This window comes from Anomaloglossus baeobatrachus, chromosome 8 (assembly GCF_048569485.1).
Source record: "Anomaloglossus baeobatrachus isolate aAnoBae1 chromosome 8, aAnoBae1.hap1, whole genome shotgun sequence".
Lineage (NCBI taxonomy): Eukaryota > Metazoa > Chordata > Amphibia > Anura > Aromobatidae > Anomaloglossus > Anomaloglossus baeobatrachus.
This window is the reverse complement of record NC_134360.1, coordinates 38189586-38207456: the sequence shown is the minus strand read 5'-3', so window position 1 is coordinate 38207456 and position 17871 is coordinate 38189586. Positions and strand designations below refer to the sequence as shown.

General features: G+C 51.5%; 1 protein-coding gene across 1 annotated transcript in view; it reads right to left on the bottom strand.

Moving 5' to 3' along the window:
* The window catches only part of QARS1 (glutaminyl-tRNA synthetase 1), a 191513-nt gene that overhangs the window by 134542 nt on the left and 39100 nt on the right, over positions 1 to 17871 (bottom strand). The window contains exons 8-9 of the mRNA XM_075321479.1: positions 8511 to 8582; positions 6033 to 6118 (exon numbers count right to left, since the gene is read on the bottom strand). Of these exons, the coding sequence (XP_075177594.1) occupies positions 6033 to 6118; positions 8511 to 8582 (158 nt within the window). The remainder of the gene's footprint in view (positions 1 to 6032; positions 6119 to 8510; positions 8583 to 17871) is intronic.

The following is a 17871-nucleotide window of genomic DNA, read 5'->3' as shown; positions in this document are numbered from 1 at the left end:
TGATATCCTGATTGAGATGAAACGGCGATACCACCTTAGGGAGAAATTCCGGAACAGGACGGAGAACCACCTTATCCTGGTGAAAAACCAGGAAGGGGGCTTTGCATGACAGTGCTGCAAGCTCCGACACTCTACGGAGTGAAGAAACTGCCACTAAAAATGCCACCTTCTGCAAAAGACGTGATAAGGAGATATCACGCAGCGGTTCAAAAGGCGGTTTCTGAAGAGCCGTTAGCACCCTGTTAAGGTCCCAGGGTTCAAGCGGGCACTTGTAAGGTGGGACTATGTGGCAAACTCCCTGCAGGAACGTGCGGACCTGCGGAAGCTTGGCCAGGCGCTTTTGAAAGAATATTGAGAGTGCCGATACTTGCCCTTTGAGAGAACTAAGTGACAACCCCTTATCCATTCCGGATTGAAGGAAGGAAAGAAAAGTGGGTAAGGCAAAAGGCCAGGGAGTAAAACCTTTATCAGAACACCAGGACAAGAAAATCCGCCAAGTCCTGTGATAGATCTTGGCGGACGTTGGTTTCCTGGCCTGTCTCATAGTGGCAATGACATCCTGAGACAGCCCTGAAGACGCTAGGAGCCAGGACTCAATGGCCACACAGTCAGGTTGAGGGTCGCAGAATTCAGATGGAAAAACGGCCCTTGCGACAGCAAGTCTGGGCGGTCTGGCAGCGCCCACGGCTGACCCACCGTGAGATGCCACAGATCCAGGTACCATGACCGCCTCGGCCAGTCTGGAGCGACGAGAATGGCGCAACGGCAGTCGGACCTGATCTTGCGTAGTACTCTGGGCAGCATTGCCAGAGGAGGAAATACATAAGGCAGTCGAAACTGCGACCAATCCTGGACTAATGCGTCCGCCGCCAGAGCTCTGTGATCTTGAGATCGTGCCATGAAGGCCGGGACCTTGTTGTTGTGCCGTGACGCCATGAGATCGACGTCCGGCGTTCCCCAGCGGCGACAGATCACTCGAAACACCTCTGGGTGCAGGGACCATTCCCCCGCATCCATGCCCTGACGACTGAGAAAATCTGCTTCCCAGTTTTCTACGCCCGGTATGTGAACTGCGGAGATGGTGGATGCTGTAGCTTACACCCACTGCAGAATTCGCCGGACTTCTTGGAAGGCTTGACGACTCCGCGTGCCGCCTTGGTGGTTGATGTATGCGACGGCAGTGGCGTTGTCAGACTGGATACGGATCTGCCTGCCCTCCAGCAACTGCTGGAAAGCCAGTAGGGCCAGATACACTGCCCTTATCTCCAGGACATTGATCTGAAGGGAAGACTATCGGAGTCCAGGTTCCCTGAGCCCTGTGATGGAGGAACACCGCTCCCCACCCTGACAGGCTCGCGTCCGTGGTGACCACAGCCCAGGTTGGGGGCAGGAAGGATTTTCCCTGTGATAGAGAAGTGGGAAGAAGCCACCACTGAAGGGACGTCTTTGTTGCAAGGGAAAGAGAGACGTTCCTGTCGAGAGAGTTCGACCTCCTGTCCCATTTGCGGAGAATGTCCCACTGGAGTGGCCGCAGATGGAATTGCGCCAAGGGCACTGCCTCCATCGCTGCTACCATCTTCCCCAGGAAGTGCATAAGGCGTCTCAAGGGGTGAGACTGAGTCTGAATCAGAGATTGCACCCCTGCCTGCAGTGACAGCTGTTTGTCTAGTGGTAGCTTGACTACCGCTGACTGTGTATGAAACTCCATCCTTAGATAGGTCAGAGATTGGGTCGGTGTCAACTTGGATTTTGGGAAGTTGATGAGCCACCCGAACAGCTGGAGGGTCTCCAGAGCGACGGTAAGGCTGTGTTGACACGCCGCCCGAGAAGGTGCCCTGACTAGGAGATCGTCCAAGTAGGGAATCACCGAGTGCCCCTGAGAACGCAGGACCGCCACAACGGATGCCATGACTTTGGTGAAAACCCGTGGGGCTGTCGCCAGGCCGAAGGGCAATGCCACGAACTGAAGGTGTTCGTCCCCTATGGCGAAACGCAAAAAGCGTTGATGTTCTGGTGCGATCGGCACATGGAGATAGGCATCCTTGATGTCGATCGATGCGAGGAAGTCTCCTTGTGACATCGAGGCGATGACCGAGCGGAGAGATTCCATCCGGAATCGTCTGGTGCTCACGTGTTTGTTGAGCAATTTGAGGTCCAGAACGGGACGGAATGATCCGTCTTTCTTTGGTACCACGAATAAGTTGGAGTAAAAACCGCGACCCTGTTCCTGAGTGGGAACGGGGGTCACGACGCCTTCTTTTTTCAGAGCGTCCACTGCTTGAAAAAGTGCGTCTGCTCGGGCGGGGAGGTTCTGAAGAAACGAGTCAGAGGACGAGAGCTGAACTCTATCCTGTAACCGTGAGACAGGATGTCTCTCACCCATCGGTCTTGAACGTGTGGCCACCAGGCGTCGCGAAAGCGGGAGAGCCTGCCACCGACCGAGGATGCGGTTCGGGGATGCCGTGAGTCATGAGGAGGCCGCCTTGGAAGCAGTGCCTCCGGCGGTCTTTTGGGGGCGTGACTTAGACCGCCACGCATAGGAGTTCCTCTGGCCTTTGTCCTGTCTATTGGACGAAGAGGACTGTGGCTTGGCGGAGGGACGAAAGGACCGAAACCTCGATTGTATTTTTCGTTGCTGAGGTCTCTTAGGTTTGGACTGGGGCAAGGAGGAGTCCTTTCCCTTGGATTCCTTAATAATCTCATCCAATCGTTCGCCAAACAATCTCTCGCCAGAAAACGGCAAACCGGTTAAGAACCTCTTGGAAGCAGAGTCTGCCTGCCATTCGCGCAGCCACATGGCTCTGCGGACTGCCACAGAATTAGCGGATGCCACCGCTGTACGGCTAGCAGAGTCTAGGACTGCATTCATGGCGTAGGAAGAAAACGCCGACGCCTGAGAGGTTAAAGATGCAACTTGCGGAGCAGACGTACGTGTGACCGCATTAATCTCAGCCAGACAAGCTGAGATAGCTTGGAGTGCCCACACGGCTGCAAAAGCCGGGGCAAAAGACGCTCCAGTGGCCTCATAGATGGATTTCACCAGGAGTTCAATCTGCCTGTCAGTGGCATCTTTTAGTGATGAGCCATCTGCAACCGAAACCACGGATCTAGCCGCCAATCTGGAGACTGGGGGATCTACCTTAGGACATTGAGCCCAACCCTTAACTACGTCAGCGGGGAAGGGGTAACGTGTGTCAGTAAGGCGCTTAGTAAAGCGTTTGTCCGGAACCGCTCTGGGCTTCTGGACAGCATCTCTGAAGTTAGAGTGATCGAAAAATGCACTCCGTGTACGTTTGGGAAACCGAAACTGGTGTTTCTCCTGCTGAGAGGCCGACTCCTCTATAGGTGGAGGCGGCGGAGATAAATCCAACACCTGATTGATGGACGAGATAAGATCATTTACTAAGGCGTCCCCTTCAGGTGTATCAAGATTGAGAGCAACATCAGGGTCAGAGCCCTGAGCTGCGACCTCCGCCTCGTCCTCCAGAGAGTCCGCAAGCTGGGAACCCGAGCAGCGTGAGGAAGTCGGGGAAGATTCCAAGCGAGCCCGCTTAGCTGGTCTGGGACTGTGGTCCGTGGAGGAGTCCTCCACGTGAGACCTAGGGCCCACCCCGGCTGGGGTGTACCCAGAGGGACCTGGAGGTGCCGATCTAACCGGGTCCGGGGCCTGTGTAGGGACCGGTCTGGACTGCAGGGCTTCAAGCAACTTGGCAGACCATTTGTCAATAGACTGAGCCATGGATTGTGAAAGTGACTCTGCGAGCTTGTCAGCAAAAGCTGCAAACTCTATCGCTGCTACCTGGACAGTAGAAACAGGGGGGTCTGCCTGAACCGAGGGGCCCACTAGTGACCGAGGCTCCGGCTGAGCAAGCGTAACAGGGGACGAGCATTGCTCACAGTGAGGGTAGGTGGAACCCGCAGGTAACATGGCCCTACAAGAGGTACATGTCGCAAAAAAAACCTGTGCTTTAGTGCCCTTGCTCCTTGTGACCGACATGCTGTTGTGTCCTAGGAGCGTGATCACTGAGGGTATACAGAAAAAAGGGTATACAGCCCGGCCGAACAGAAAGGTATATATATACGTATCTATACCGGCACCCAAGGGGACCAACACCGAGTGACCGGTGCGGCTTACCGACCGCTAAAAAGCGGGGTGTGTGCGCTCCAGATTCCCTGCCTGGTCTCCCAGAGCTGCAGAGCTGTTCTGTGTGATTCTCCACCGGCAGAATGTCCTAAAGATGGCTGCCGGAGCTCTCAGGGGAGGGGTGGGCGGCGTCAGAAAAAGTGCGGTAATCTGGGGTCCCCGCAGTGATCAGTGAGGGGGGAGGGAGCACACAGGATGCCCCGGCCCTCACATCTGACGTCAGGTCGGCTGTCCCGCCCCTATCTCTGATAGACAGGCCCGGGGGCGGGGGTTTGCCACTAGGCCGCGATGAAGCCGGGGACTAAATTTAATACCGCGGCCGACAAGCAGGCGCGGTCGGCGCGGTAGTCCCCGGTCTTCACAATTCAGCAGTCAGTTGCGGCGTCCGGGAACCAGGCGCTCCATACACAGTCCCCATGGGGACACAGAGTACCTCGTGGATGCAGGGCCCTGTCCCTGAAGATAGATAAGCTCCTGTCCAGCAGATTCCCTCAGGGGCTGCGGAGGGAGCACGGTCCCATAACCTGGATGACCGCTTCGGATCCCACTTCTACCAGAGCCCTCAGGGATGGAGAAGGAAACACGGCATGAGGCTCCGGCCGTCGTACCCGCAATGGGTACCTCAACCTTAACAGCACCGCCGACTTAGTGGGGTGAGAAGGGAGCATGCCGGGGGCCCCGTGGGGGCCCTCTTTTCTTCCAACCGATACAATCAGCAGCTGCTGCTGACTAAAATGGAGATGTGTGTGTGGATGTGCCTCCTTCTACACAAAGCATAAAACTGAGGAGCCCGTGATGCACGGGAGGGTGTATAGGCAGAGGGGAGGGGTTACACTTTTGAGTGTAATACTTTGTGTGGCCTCCGGAGGCAGAAGCTATACTCCCAATTGTCTGGGTCTCCCAATGGAGCGACAAAGAAAGTCTGATACAATGGAACCTTGCTTAACGAGAACAATCCGTTCTGGGACTGTGCTTGTTAACCAAGTTACTCGTTCAGCAGAGCAAGATTTCTCATCGGAAATCATTGCAATGCAGACAATTCGTTCCACAACTAGTTAAATGTCCCATCCTGGTCGCCTATTCGGTCATTCCACACATGCACAAACTCACACAAACAAGCACAAACACAAGCACAAACACAAGCACGCATGCACACACACATATTATATGCTCACCTTACCTTCCGTTCCATCGCCGGTCTCCTGAGACTTGCTGTTCTCCAGTGCGGGACGTGTATCGGGTTACCATAATGACGAGGGAGGAACTTCCTGCCACAGCGCTGACGTCAAAGGCAGAGCCGCTTGCCTCTGATTGGCCAGCGTGCTGCCTTTGAGTAGCGGTGACCGGAACCAGGAAGTTCCTGCTTCGTCGCTATGGATGCAGATGCCTGGAGTGGAGCGGAGCGGCGCACTACAGGACCCAGGAGACCGGCGATGAAATGGAAGGTACACATATTATGCTCGTTTTACCTTCCGTTCCACCGCCGGCCTCATGGTACTTGTAGTTCGCCGCGAGCACGTCGCGACGTACCCGGGAACTACAAGAACCATGAGACCGGCGGTGGAACGGAAGGTAAGGTGAGCATAATACTGTATGTGTGCGCGTGTGTGTTTGTGTGGACTGCAAGTGCGGGTCAGGAGCGCGGTTGATGTACGGAACCGGAAGTGTGTGCGGTGAGAATTTCGCTCGTACAGCAAAGCTTTCTCGTAAACCGGGTTACAAATTTACAGAAAGCTTTGCTTGTTAAGCGAAATTCTTGTTAAGTGGGTTACTCGTTAAGCGAGGTTCCACTGTACTTTAGGTTCTAAGTTCTCCTTTAAAAGTGAAATCGATCTCTAGTCCCCTACTTAAGCATTTATTATATGGGTCACTTTTTTTTTTTTTTTACCTGCCCCCCAGTTATTTCCATGTGTTTCTTCAGCAAATCCATAGTTTTGGGGGTTACAACATATCCTTCAGTCTTGTAATTTTCACCTACATAGGGAACAGAAACAAGAAAATTAAATTTATCCAGATATTAGATATTTGTTCTTCTAAGTACAACTTCAGTTTGCACATACACAAGTGTCACATTAAACCAAATGATCACTGTTGACTCATGAGGCCGGATTCAGGTGTCCATTATTCACATATAGAACCATTATGTGGGGCTGTTCACGCATCATCTGAATGAGGCCTTCTTTTAAAGGGAACCATTGAGGTGCAATATGCACCTAGGACCACGAGCAGTTCTGGATGCATATAGCCAATCCCTGCCTAACCGTCCCTGTATACACTAGCATAGATAAAGAGATCTATAGAAAAAGTATTTCTAAAGATCTAATATTGTATGCCAATGAACGAGGGCAGTAGCCCCAAGGGCGTTGCTTCCCTTGCTAGTTGCCCCCATTGGCATGTTAGTACACCCACAGGGACGTACAAACATGCTAATGAATGCGCAGCGTCAGAGAATGATATCACTCACCTCTCCGCCATCGCCGCTTGATGCTGGATTTCAGCTCAGTGCGCATGACCTCGGAGGTTAGGTCATGCGCACTACTTCAGTTTGAAGCCAGGACGCGTACACCCGGCTTCATAGTGCGCATGGCCAAACTCTGGGTCGAAATCCCCCATCGGACTCGATGGCAGCGGAGAGGTGAGTGAGATCATTCTCTGAAGCTGCGGGACGTACTATCATGCTAATGGAGCCGGCTGGCAAGGGAAGCAACGCCCAAGGGACTACTGCCCTTGCTCATTAGCATACGATGTAAGATCTTTAGAAATACTTTTTCTAAAGATCTCTTTATCTATGCTAGTATATACAGGGACGGTTAGGCAGGGATTAGCAATTTGCACCAGAACTGCTCGTGCTTCTGGGTGCATATTACACCTGACAGGTTCCCTTTACTACAACAGGGAGGGGTAGAGAGCGCCCTCTGGTGTCTATTGATAAAAGGTGAACATTAATGTCATAGGAGACATTGATTTGGCATTTCCAATTTCGGACTGCTACTTTTGCTCTCCTGGAGATAAACAGCCAGACGTATCTGGCGACCGTTTTCTCATAGAGAGCACAAGAGCACTCGACTGAACGAGCCCCTGTGTATGGGAGAGATGGACGAGATCACCATCAGGGTATGGTGGGCTTGAGGCCAGCTGCACAGATGCTCGGATCAATACTGACTGTAGCCTACCAGTGTTAGGCCGGCATCACACGTCCGTGAAAATCACGCACATTTTTGACGAATGTGTCAAAGGTGCGTATTGCCCTCTGTGAGCCGTGTTTATGGCACACGTGTGTTCTCCGTGTGTTATCCGTGATAACACACAGAACGGGAAGTTCCTGATCACCTGTCCCTGCTGTCCGTGGTGCTGATCTTCGGTCTCCGGTCCTGCCGATTCCCCGCCTCTGCTGCTCCCGGCCCGCAGTGAAGTGAATATGCAATGAGCATAATGAGCGGCGTTCGGAAGCAAGTGACAGCAACAGCAGACACACGAGGGTTGGAGAAGGGGAGTAAAGTTTTTTTTATTTTTTTTCTCAGACACGTGTTTTCTCCGGTGCGTGTCACACAAAACACATCTGTGTGGTCCGTTTGTGTTCCGTGTGACACCCATGATGCCGGAGAAAAACGGACATGTCTACGTGTGGAGCACACGGGCACACGTATGGTCCACACGGACTGTGTGGCTTTACGTGTGTGTGTGCCTGTTACCACAGGGTAACATTGGTGCACGTGTGCTCGTGCCGCTGGTACGTGTAAAAATGTCCCAAACACGTACCAGCGGCACGGAAGTGTGTTGCAGGCCTTATACAGCAGGAGGAGCACTTTTCCATTTGCGGACCACTTCCGATGCAGGAGCATGGGAAGCGATATGCTAATGGACCTGTGCTGTGGGTATCAGTCGAGGGTCATGCGGCTGTGATGCGATCGCATCACAGGAGCGGAGAAGATTAAGGGAGCACTTTCTCCCCATCTCCTCCGTTGTCAGTCTCTGCGTGCACCACCCTACAGTCGCATAACATGCGAGTGCAGTGCGATTTTCACACGTGAGCCGAGACTCACTGCAAATCGCAGCATGCTGCGATTGTATCGAGAGCCCAATTCGTGTGCAGAAAAAAAACCAGACAGATGAAACTGTCTCATTGATTAACACTGGTGAGAGTGCATTCTGATTTATTGGATCGCACTCGCAGAAGAAAATCGTAGATGGAAAAGCGCCCGGATGGTGACTCTTCTGCAACACCAGACACAACTAATGGCCTCATATTGGACAGATTTTAGAAAATTAGCATCCCCATAAACAATATTCATTTTTCATCTAATTTGCTTAACACTTTTACAAATGCAGCAAAACTCATCCTAATGAACCGCTGCAGAAAACCTACCAGGTTTGTGGAATTTCAAGGCCTCTCCTCTCAATTGCTCCATCAGAGATGCAGATTCTAGCTTTGTTTCACCTGAAACATTAGGAAAATATGTTATATAGCACCAACATATTCTATAGTGCAGTACAGATAGAGGAATCAGATCCCATCATATGTAGGAGCTGTAATGTCTCCGGTGTCCACCGGCTGGCAGTGCTGCGCCTCCTCTCCATCCTTCCCATACTATATATACATTGTTTTACAGGAGATTTCCAGGAAATCCAAGCTAATCTAAATCCCGGTTTTCTAGGAATCCTGGAGTTATGTGAATGCCGTCATCACAGCGGCAGAGAGACGTTCGCATGGGAACCACACGTGACTTCTGGGCAGACTGCAGCTCAGGGCTTCACTGGTATTTTAATCATTACATCAAGTCCAATTAGGAAGATTATTTTACACAACGGGGGATTTGACCAGAAGATAAAGCAAATGGAAACCTAAAAGACCTGCAATGCATGCTGGTCCTTGTAGTGCACGCTGAGTAAACAAGGCGGCATTTTCCTCCACGCCGCCACACGTGCCGCCACGCTCTGCAGGTTCCAATAACAGAAGACATGTTGGTGGTTATGAAAGGTTTTCTTCTCTTTATCCCATAATTCGCCTTTGTAGTAACGACTGGAGAACCACATAGAAAATATAGCCGGGGGACTGAGCCGTCATTATCCTGACGATCCGCCGTCCGCTTATAAAAACACGCGTTTTCCTCGAAAACGGGGAGCCTGACAGGCAGTCATTGCCCCCCTCCCCCTACACGGGCTACTCATTACTGGTATTGGCACAATGACATACACACGAAGGAAGAAAAACATGGTCGTACAATCCGGGGCCTGTGCTCTCTGCAGATCACCAAATAACATGATGTATACAGAGACACATCATCAATGGAACCTGATAGATGACGGACTATCAAATTGGCCGGACTTTAATTCTTAAAAACCCTTTTGACAAAAAAAAAAAAAACAAAAAACAAAAAAAACCACACAGACACCCTTTTTTCTCCTTTATTTGTATAGAGCGCACCATTTAGGGGGGACAAATTCATGTGGGGGGAGGGGGGGCGGGTAGTGGGATTTTGAGTTTTAATGTTCGCAGTAGGTTTAGTCTGGTGTTACAGGCTGTGCAAAATTTTGCTCAAAACGGGTGAAAACTGTGGTTTTGTATGCAACGGGCTCCACACACAGATTTTCAGGCCATTGAGGTTTCAGTCCCAGAAATCGCTTTAAAGCCTGTACTATATAATGAAAGAAAAACCGAGGATATTATAAAAACAGATTAGAGAACCTGTCAGCAGGATTTAGCACTATAAAGTAAATACATGGTCATAATGGCGCTGATTAAATGGAAGCCTGCAGTGAAGAAATCCAATGTTTGGTTGCTGATTAAACCTCCTCTAAAGTTTTCATGATGACATCATCTGTGCATCGGGACTTGGGGGGCTAGGGTCTTCTTCTCCGGCCCCTCCTCCCGCCTCCTTTGTTTCTTCTCCGGCCCCTCCTCCCGCCTCCTTTGTTTCTTCTCCGGCCCCTCCTCCCGCCTCCTTTGTTTCTTCTCCGGCCCCTCCTCCCGCCTCCTTTGTTTCTTCTCCGGCCCCTCCTCCCGCCTCCTTTGTTTCTTCTCCGGCCCTTCCTCCCGCCTCCTTTGTTTCTTCTCCGGCCCCTCCTCCCGCCTCCTTTGTTTCTTCTCCGGCCCCTCCTCCCGCCTCCTTTGTTTCTTCTCCGGCCCCTCCTCCCGCCTCCTTTGTTTCTTCTCCGGTCCCTCCTCCCGCCTCCTTTGTTTCTTCTCCGGCCCCTCCTCCCGCCTCCTTTGTTTCTTCTCCGGCCCCTCCTCCCGCCTCCTTTGTTTCTTCTCCGGCCCCTCCTCCCGCCTCCTTTGTTTCTTCTCCGGCCCCTCCTCCCGCCTCCTTTGTTTCTTCTCCGGCCCCTCCTCTCGCCTCTTTTTTTGTTTTAAATTCCACGCCACAGCCATGATTGCGGTGGGTAGCGCGTGCAGTGCAGTTATACAGGTCTTCGAGAAAATGACGCTGGATGTGGCGCATGCGTAGACCAAGATTTCAACTCACTGACATCTTCATTAAGCCAAAAATCTCAGTCTGTGCATGCGCCTTCAGGGTCAATGTTTTGAAGACCTGCAGACCACCGCTCTGCACACGCGCTGCCCACCACAATCATGGCTGCGGTGTGGAATTTCTAAAAGAAGGCGGTTGACCTGTAGAAGCAGCAGGAGGCGCATTGTTGAGAGACGAAGACGACTCTACCCTGCCCCCCTCCCAAGTCCCGATGCATTGATGACATCATCATGAAAGCTTGAAGGGAACCTGTCACCAGTTTTGGGGCCTATAAGTTCTGGCCACCACCAGTGGTCTCTTATATACAGCATTCTAACGGCTTTATATAAGAGCCCACGCCATTGTGTAGAACATAAACACTTTATAATACTCACCTAGGAGGTCACTCCGGTGCACAACAGTCAGATGGGTGACTCCGTTCTGCGGGACCGGCGACTCGTCTTTCGGCCATCTTGGTCTTCCGTCTTCGGAAGCCGGCGTGCATGACGCATCCTACATCATACACACAGGCCAGTATTGGAGGTCCTGCGCAGGCACACAACACTACGTTGATCTGCCTTGAGCAGGGCTGATCAAAGTGCGCCTGCGCAGGACCTCAGTGCCGGCGAGTGTGTATGACGTAGGAGGAGTCATGCACGCCGGCTTCAGAAGAAGGAAGACCAAGATGGCTGAAAGATGCCGATCCCGCAGCACGGCTCCACCCATCTGACTGTTGTGCACTGGAGCGACCTCCTAGGCGAGTATTAACTATGATAAAGTGTTTATGTTCTACACAACAGCCTGGGCTCTTGTATACAGCATGTTAGAATGCTGTATATAAGAGACCACTGGTGGTGGCCAGAGCTTATAGGCCCCAAAACTGGTGACAGGTTCCCTTTGAAAGGGAACCTGTCAGGTACAATATGCACACGGAATCACGAGCAATTCTGGGTTCATATTGCTAATCCCTGCATCTAGTAGCATACATAAAGAGATCCCATACAATATGCTAATGAGGCCAACGACTAGTCGCAAGGGTATTAGTTCCCTTGGCTAGTCGGACCCCTTAGTACGTCCACATTGGTGAACTAACATGCTAATGAATGCGCAGCATCAGAGGATTGTCTAGCTCACCTCTCTGCTGCCATCATGTCCGACTCCTGGATTTCGGCTCAGTGCGCATGATCCTGGACTTTCGGTCATGCACACTAAATTAGTTTGAAACCCGGATGCGTATACCCGACTTCATAGTGCGCAAAACTGACAGTCCGGGGGTCATGCGCACTGAGCCGAAATCCAGTAGTCGGACGCGATGGCAGCTGAGAGGTAAGCGCGACCATCCTCTGATGCTGCGCATTCATTAGCATGTTAGCACACCCACAGGGGTGCGCTACATGCTAAGGGGGCCAACTAGCCAAGGTAACTAACGCCCTTGTGACTAGTCCCAGGCCTCATTAGCTTAGAAATACTTTTTCCAAGGATCCCTTTATCCATGCTATTATAGCCTGGGACTGCTAGGCAGGGATTAGCAATATGCACCCAGAACTGCTCATGGTTCTGGGTGTACGAGGAGCTGCTGATAAGTCTTTAGCTTTACCCAGAAAGAAACGAGATAGGATGATGAAACTTTACATTTTTTCCACATACTCTCCACTGATGACAACACACTTCTTACACCGGTATTCCAAGTTCTGTAAACCTAGCAAAAAGAAGGATTTCGGTTGTGCCTCAAACCAGGCATCACTAGCAGCCATGGCATCAGAAATGGTGTGAAGTTTGGTACCCTTGAGGAGTTTCTTCAGGTTTGGAAACAGATGATAGTCGGTGGGAGCTAGATCTGGTGAATAAGGTGGGTGGTCAACCACCTGGACGCCCAGCTCTGCCAGTGTTGTGGTGGTCGCTTGTGCAGTGTGAGCGGAGGTGTTGTCTTGCAGGAACAAGATTCCTTTGGACAGCTTGCCACACCTTTTGGCCTTCAGTTGGTCCTAAAGTTAAATGTAATACCTTGCATTGATGGTGGAACCCTTTTTAAGGTAGTCCACTATCAGCACACCCTCATTATCCCAGAACACAGATGCCATCACCTTAGTGGCTGATTTTTGCACCCTGAACTTCTTTGGACGAGGAGAACCACTGCGCCTCCACTCTTTTGACTGCTACTTGTTTTCAGGGTCATACAAGTAAATCCAGGTCTGATCCATAGTAACCAGTCGATCCAGGAAGTTCTTATCAGTCAGGAAACGCTGACAAATGGACCGGGAAGTTTTCACTCGCTGCTTCTCTGATCGGTTCTCAAACATTTGGGGACCCACTTTGCAGATCGCTCCCTCATGTCCAAATGTTCATGGATAATGACACAAACACGTTCACGGGAAATCCCCATGGTATCTGCTATTGCATTAGCTGAAATTCGTGGATTCTCCAGTATGAGGTTGTGCACAGCATCGACGATCTCCGGAACCACAACCGCTCTCGGTCGTCCCTCATAATTGGGGCTGAAGTCGCCAGTTTTAAATTTGGTAACCCAGTTCTTAACTGTGGAATATGAAGGGATTTGATCCCCCAATGTCTGACATATCACCATGAATATCCTTCGTGGACTTTCCTTGCAGATACAAGAATTTTATCCCTCCTCTGCTCCCAGTTGCTGTGAATATCGCATTAGACTCCGTCATTTTGTTTTCATAAAAACAAAAGAGATCATAAAGCCAAAGACTTATCAGCAGCCCCTCGTATAAGCTCAAGCCCTTTGTTAGCATGTATGCAACTGTACACATGTGTGCATGCAGAAAGGAAACGGGTGCTTGAGATTGAATGGGGAGATTTGCTGATTATATGACAGATTGCCATTAGTCAATAAAGAGCAGCTTCTGTAAGTTGGGAATCAGCGAGCTGTCAGGGCATGCTGGGAGTTGTAGTTTTGCAAATGCTGGACGTCCACAACTACAAACCTACAGTGCCTACAAGTAGTATTCAACCCCCTGCAGATTTAGCTGGTTTGATAAGATGCAAATAAGTTAGAAACTGCAAACTTCAAACAAGAGCAGGATTTATTAACAGATGCATAAATCTTACAAACCAACAAGTTATGTTGCTCAGTTATATTTTAAATAAATTTTCAACATAAAAAGTGTGGGTCAATTATTATTCAACCCCTAGGTTTAATATTTTGTGGAATAACCCTTGTTTGCAATTACAGCTAATAATCGTCTTTTATAAGACCTGATCAGGCCGGCACAGGTCTCTGGAGTTATCTTGGCCCACTCCTCCATGCAGATCTTCTCCAAGTTATCTAGGTTCTTTGGGTGTCTCATGTGGACTTTAATCTTGAGCTCCTTCCACAAGTTTTCAATTGGGTTAAGGTCAGGAGACAGACTAGGCCACTGCAACACCTTGATTTTTTCCCTCTTGAACCAGGCCTTGGTTTTCTTGGCTGTGTGCTTTGGGTCGTTGTCTTGTTGGAAGATGAAATGACGACCCATCTTAGGATCCTTGATGGAGGAGCGCAGGTTCTTGGCCAAAATCTCCAGGTAGTCCATGCTATCCATCTTCCCATGGATGCGGACCAGATGGCCAGGCCCCTTGGCTGAGAAACAGCCCCACAGCATGATGCTGCCACCACCATGCTTGACTGTAGGGATGGTATTCTTGGGGTCGTATGCAGTGCCATCCAGTCTCCAAACGTCACGTGTGTGGTTGGCACCAAAGATCTCGATCTTGGTCTCATCAGACCAGAGAATCTTGAACCAGTCTGTCTCAGAGTCCTCCAAGTGATCATGAGCAAACTGTAGACGGGCCTTGACATGACGCTTTGAAGAAGGGAATTTTGTTTACTTACCGTAAATTCCTTTTCTTCTAGCTCCTATTGGGAGACCCAGACAATTGGGTGTATAGCTTCTGCCTCCGGAGGCCACACAAAGTATTACACTTTAAAAAGTGTAACCCCTCCCCTCTGCTATACACCCTCCCGTGCATCACGGGCTCATCAGTTTTGGTGCCAAAGCAGGAAGGAGGAAACTTATAAATTGGTCTAAGGTAAATTCAATCCGAAGGATGTTCGGAGAACTGAAACCATGAACCAAAAGAACAATTCAACATGAACAACATGTGTACACAAAAGAACAACAGCCCGAAGGGAACAGGGGCGGGTGCTGGGTCTCCCAATAGGAGCTAGAAGAAAAGGAATTTACGGTAAGTAAACAAAATTCCCTTCTTTGTCGCTCCATTGGGAGACCCAGACAATTGGGATGTCCAAAAGCAATCCCTGGGTGGGTAAAAGAATACCTCGATAAAAAGAGCCGAAAAACGGCCCCTTCTTACAGGTGGGCAACCGCCGCCTGAAGGACTCGCCTACCTAGGCTGGCATCTGCCGAAGCATAGGCATGCACCCGATAGTGTTTCGTGAAAGTGTGCAGACTAGACCAGGTAGCCGCCTGACACACCTGCTGAGCCGTAGCCTGGTGCCGCAATGCCCAGGACGCACCGACGGCTCTGGTAGAATGGGCTTTTAGCCCTGAAGGAATCGGAAGCCCAGACGAACGGTAGGCTTCAAGAATCGGCTCCTTGATCCACCGAGCCAAGGTTGATTTGGAAGCCTGCGACCCCTTACGCTGGCCAGCGACAAGGACAAAGAGCGCATCAGAACGGCGCAGGGGCGCCGTGCGAGAAATGTAGAGCCTGAGTGCTCTCACGAGATCCAACAAGTGCAAATCCTTTTCACATTGGTGAACTGGATGAGGGCAAAAAGAAGGTAAGGAAATATCCTGATTGAGATGAAAGGGGGATACCACCTTAGGGAGAAATTCCGGGACCGGACGCAGAACCACCTTATCCTGGTGAAACACCAGGAAGGGGGCTTTGCATGACAGCGCTGCCAGCTCAGACACTCTCCTAAGTGACATGACTGCCACTAGGAAGGCCACCTTCTGTGAAAGGCGTGATAGAGAGACCTCCCGCATCGGCTCGAAAGGTGGCTTCTGGAGAGCCGTTAGTACCCTGTTAAGATCCCAGGGTTCAAGCGGACGCTTGTAAGGTGGGACTATGTGGCAAACTCCCTGCAGGAACGTGCGGACCTGCGGAAGCCTGGCTAGACGCTTTTGAAAAAACACAGAAAGCGCCGATACTTGTCCCTTGAGAGAGCCGAGCGACAAACCCTTGTTCAATCCGGATTGAAGGAAAGAAAGAAAAGTGGGTAAGTCAAAGGGCCAGGGGGTAAAACCCTGATCAGAGCACCAGGATAAGAAGATCCTCCAAGTCCTGTGATAGATCTTGGCGGACGTTGGTTTCCTGGCCTGTCTCATAGTGGCAATGACATCTTGAGATAACCCTGAGGACGCTAGGAGCCAGGACTCAATGGCCACACAGTCAGGTTGAGGGCCGCAGAATTCAGATGGAAAAATGGACCTTGAGACAGCAAGTCTGGACGGTCTGGGAGTGCCCACGGTTGACCCACCGTGAGGTGCCACAGATCCGGGTACCACGATCTCCTCGGCCAGTCTGGAGCGACGAGGATGGCGCGGCGGCAGTCGGACCTGATCTTGCGTAACACTCTGGGCAGCAGTGCCAGAGGAGGAAATACATAAGGCAGTCGAAACTGCGACCAGTCCTGAACTAACGCGTCTGCCGCCAGAGCTCTGTGATCCTGAGACCGTGCCATGAATGCCGGGACTTTGTTGTTGTGCCGTGACGCCATGAGGTCGACGTCCGGCGTTCCCCAGCGGCAACAGATCTCTTGAAACACGTCCGGGTGAAGAGACCATTCCCCTGCGTCCATGCCCTGGCAACTGAGAAAGTCTGCTTCCCAGTTTTCTACGCCCGGGATGTGAACTGCGGAGATGGTGGAGGCTGTGGCTTCCGCCCACAGCAGGATCCGCCGAACTTCTTGGAAGGCTTGACGACTGCGTGTGCCGCCTTGGTGGTTGATGTACGCCACCGCCGTGGCGTTGTCCGATTGTATCCGGATTTGCCTGCCCTCCAGCCACCGCTGGAACGCCTTTAGGGCTAGATACACTGCCCTTATCTCCAGAACATTGATCTGAAGGGAGGACTCTGTCGGAGTCCAGGTTCCCTGAGCCCTGTGGTGGAGGAAGACCGCTCCCCACCCTGACAGACTCGCGTCCGTCGTGACCACAGCCCAGGATGGGGGCAGGAAGGATTTTCCTTTTGACAATGAAGTGGGAAGAAGCCACCACTGAAGAGAGGTTTTGGCTGCCCGTGAAAGGGAGACGTTCCTGTCTAGGGACGTCGACCTCCTGTCCCATTTGCGGAGAATGTCCCATTGAAGTGGACGCAGATGAAACTGCGCAAAGGGAACTGCCTCCATTGCTGCCACCATCTTCCCCAGGAAGTGCATGAGGCGCCTCAAGGGGTGTGACTGTGCTTGAAGGAGAGAGTGCACCCCTGTTTGTAGTGAACGCTGTTTGTCCAGCGGTAGCTTCACTATCGCTGAGAGAGTATGAAACTCCATCCCGAGGTAAGTTAGCGATTGGGTCTGTGTCAATTTTGACTTTGGGAAATTGATGATCCACCCGAACCTCTGGAGAGTGTCCAGTGCAATGTTCAGGCTGTGTTGGCATGCCACCCGAGAGGGTGCTTTGACTAGAAGATCGTCTAACTAAGGGATCACTGAGTGGCCCTGAGAGTGTAGGACCGCCACTACTGCTGCCATGACCTTGGTGAAGACCCGTGGGGCTGTCGCCAGGCCGAAAGGCAGAGCAACGAACTGAAGGTGTTCGTCCCCGATGGCGAAACGCAGGAAGCGTTGATGTTCGGGTGCGATCGGCACATGGAGATAAGCATCCCTGATGTCGATGGATGCTAGGAAGTCTCCTTGGGACATCGAGGCGATGACAGAGCGGAGAGATTCCATCCGGAACCGTCTGGTTCTCACGTGTCTGTTGAGCAGTTTGAGGTCCAAAACGGGACGGAATGATCCGTCCTTTTTTGGCACCACGAACAAGTTGGAGTAGAAGCCGTGACCATGTTCCTGAGGGGGAATGGGAATCACCACTCCTTCTGCCTTCAGAGTGTTCACCGCCTGAAAAAGTGCATCGGCTCGCTCGGGGGGCGGAGATGTTCTGAAGAAACGAGTCGGAGGACGAGAGCTGAACTCTATCCTGTAACCGTGAGACAGAATGTCTCTCACCCATCGGTCTTGGACATGTGGCCACCAGGCGTCGCAAAAGCGGGAGAGCCTGCCACCGACCGAGGATGCGGCATGGGGAGGCCGAGAGTCATGAGGAGGCCGCCTTGGGGGCGGTTGCTCCGGCGGTCTTTTTA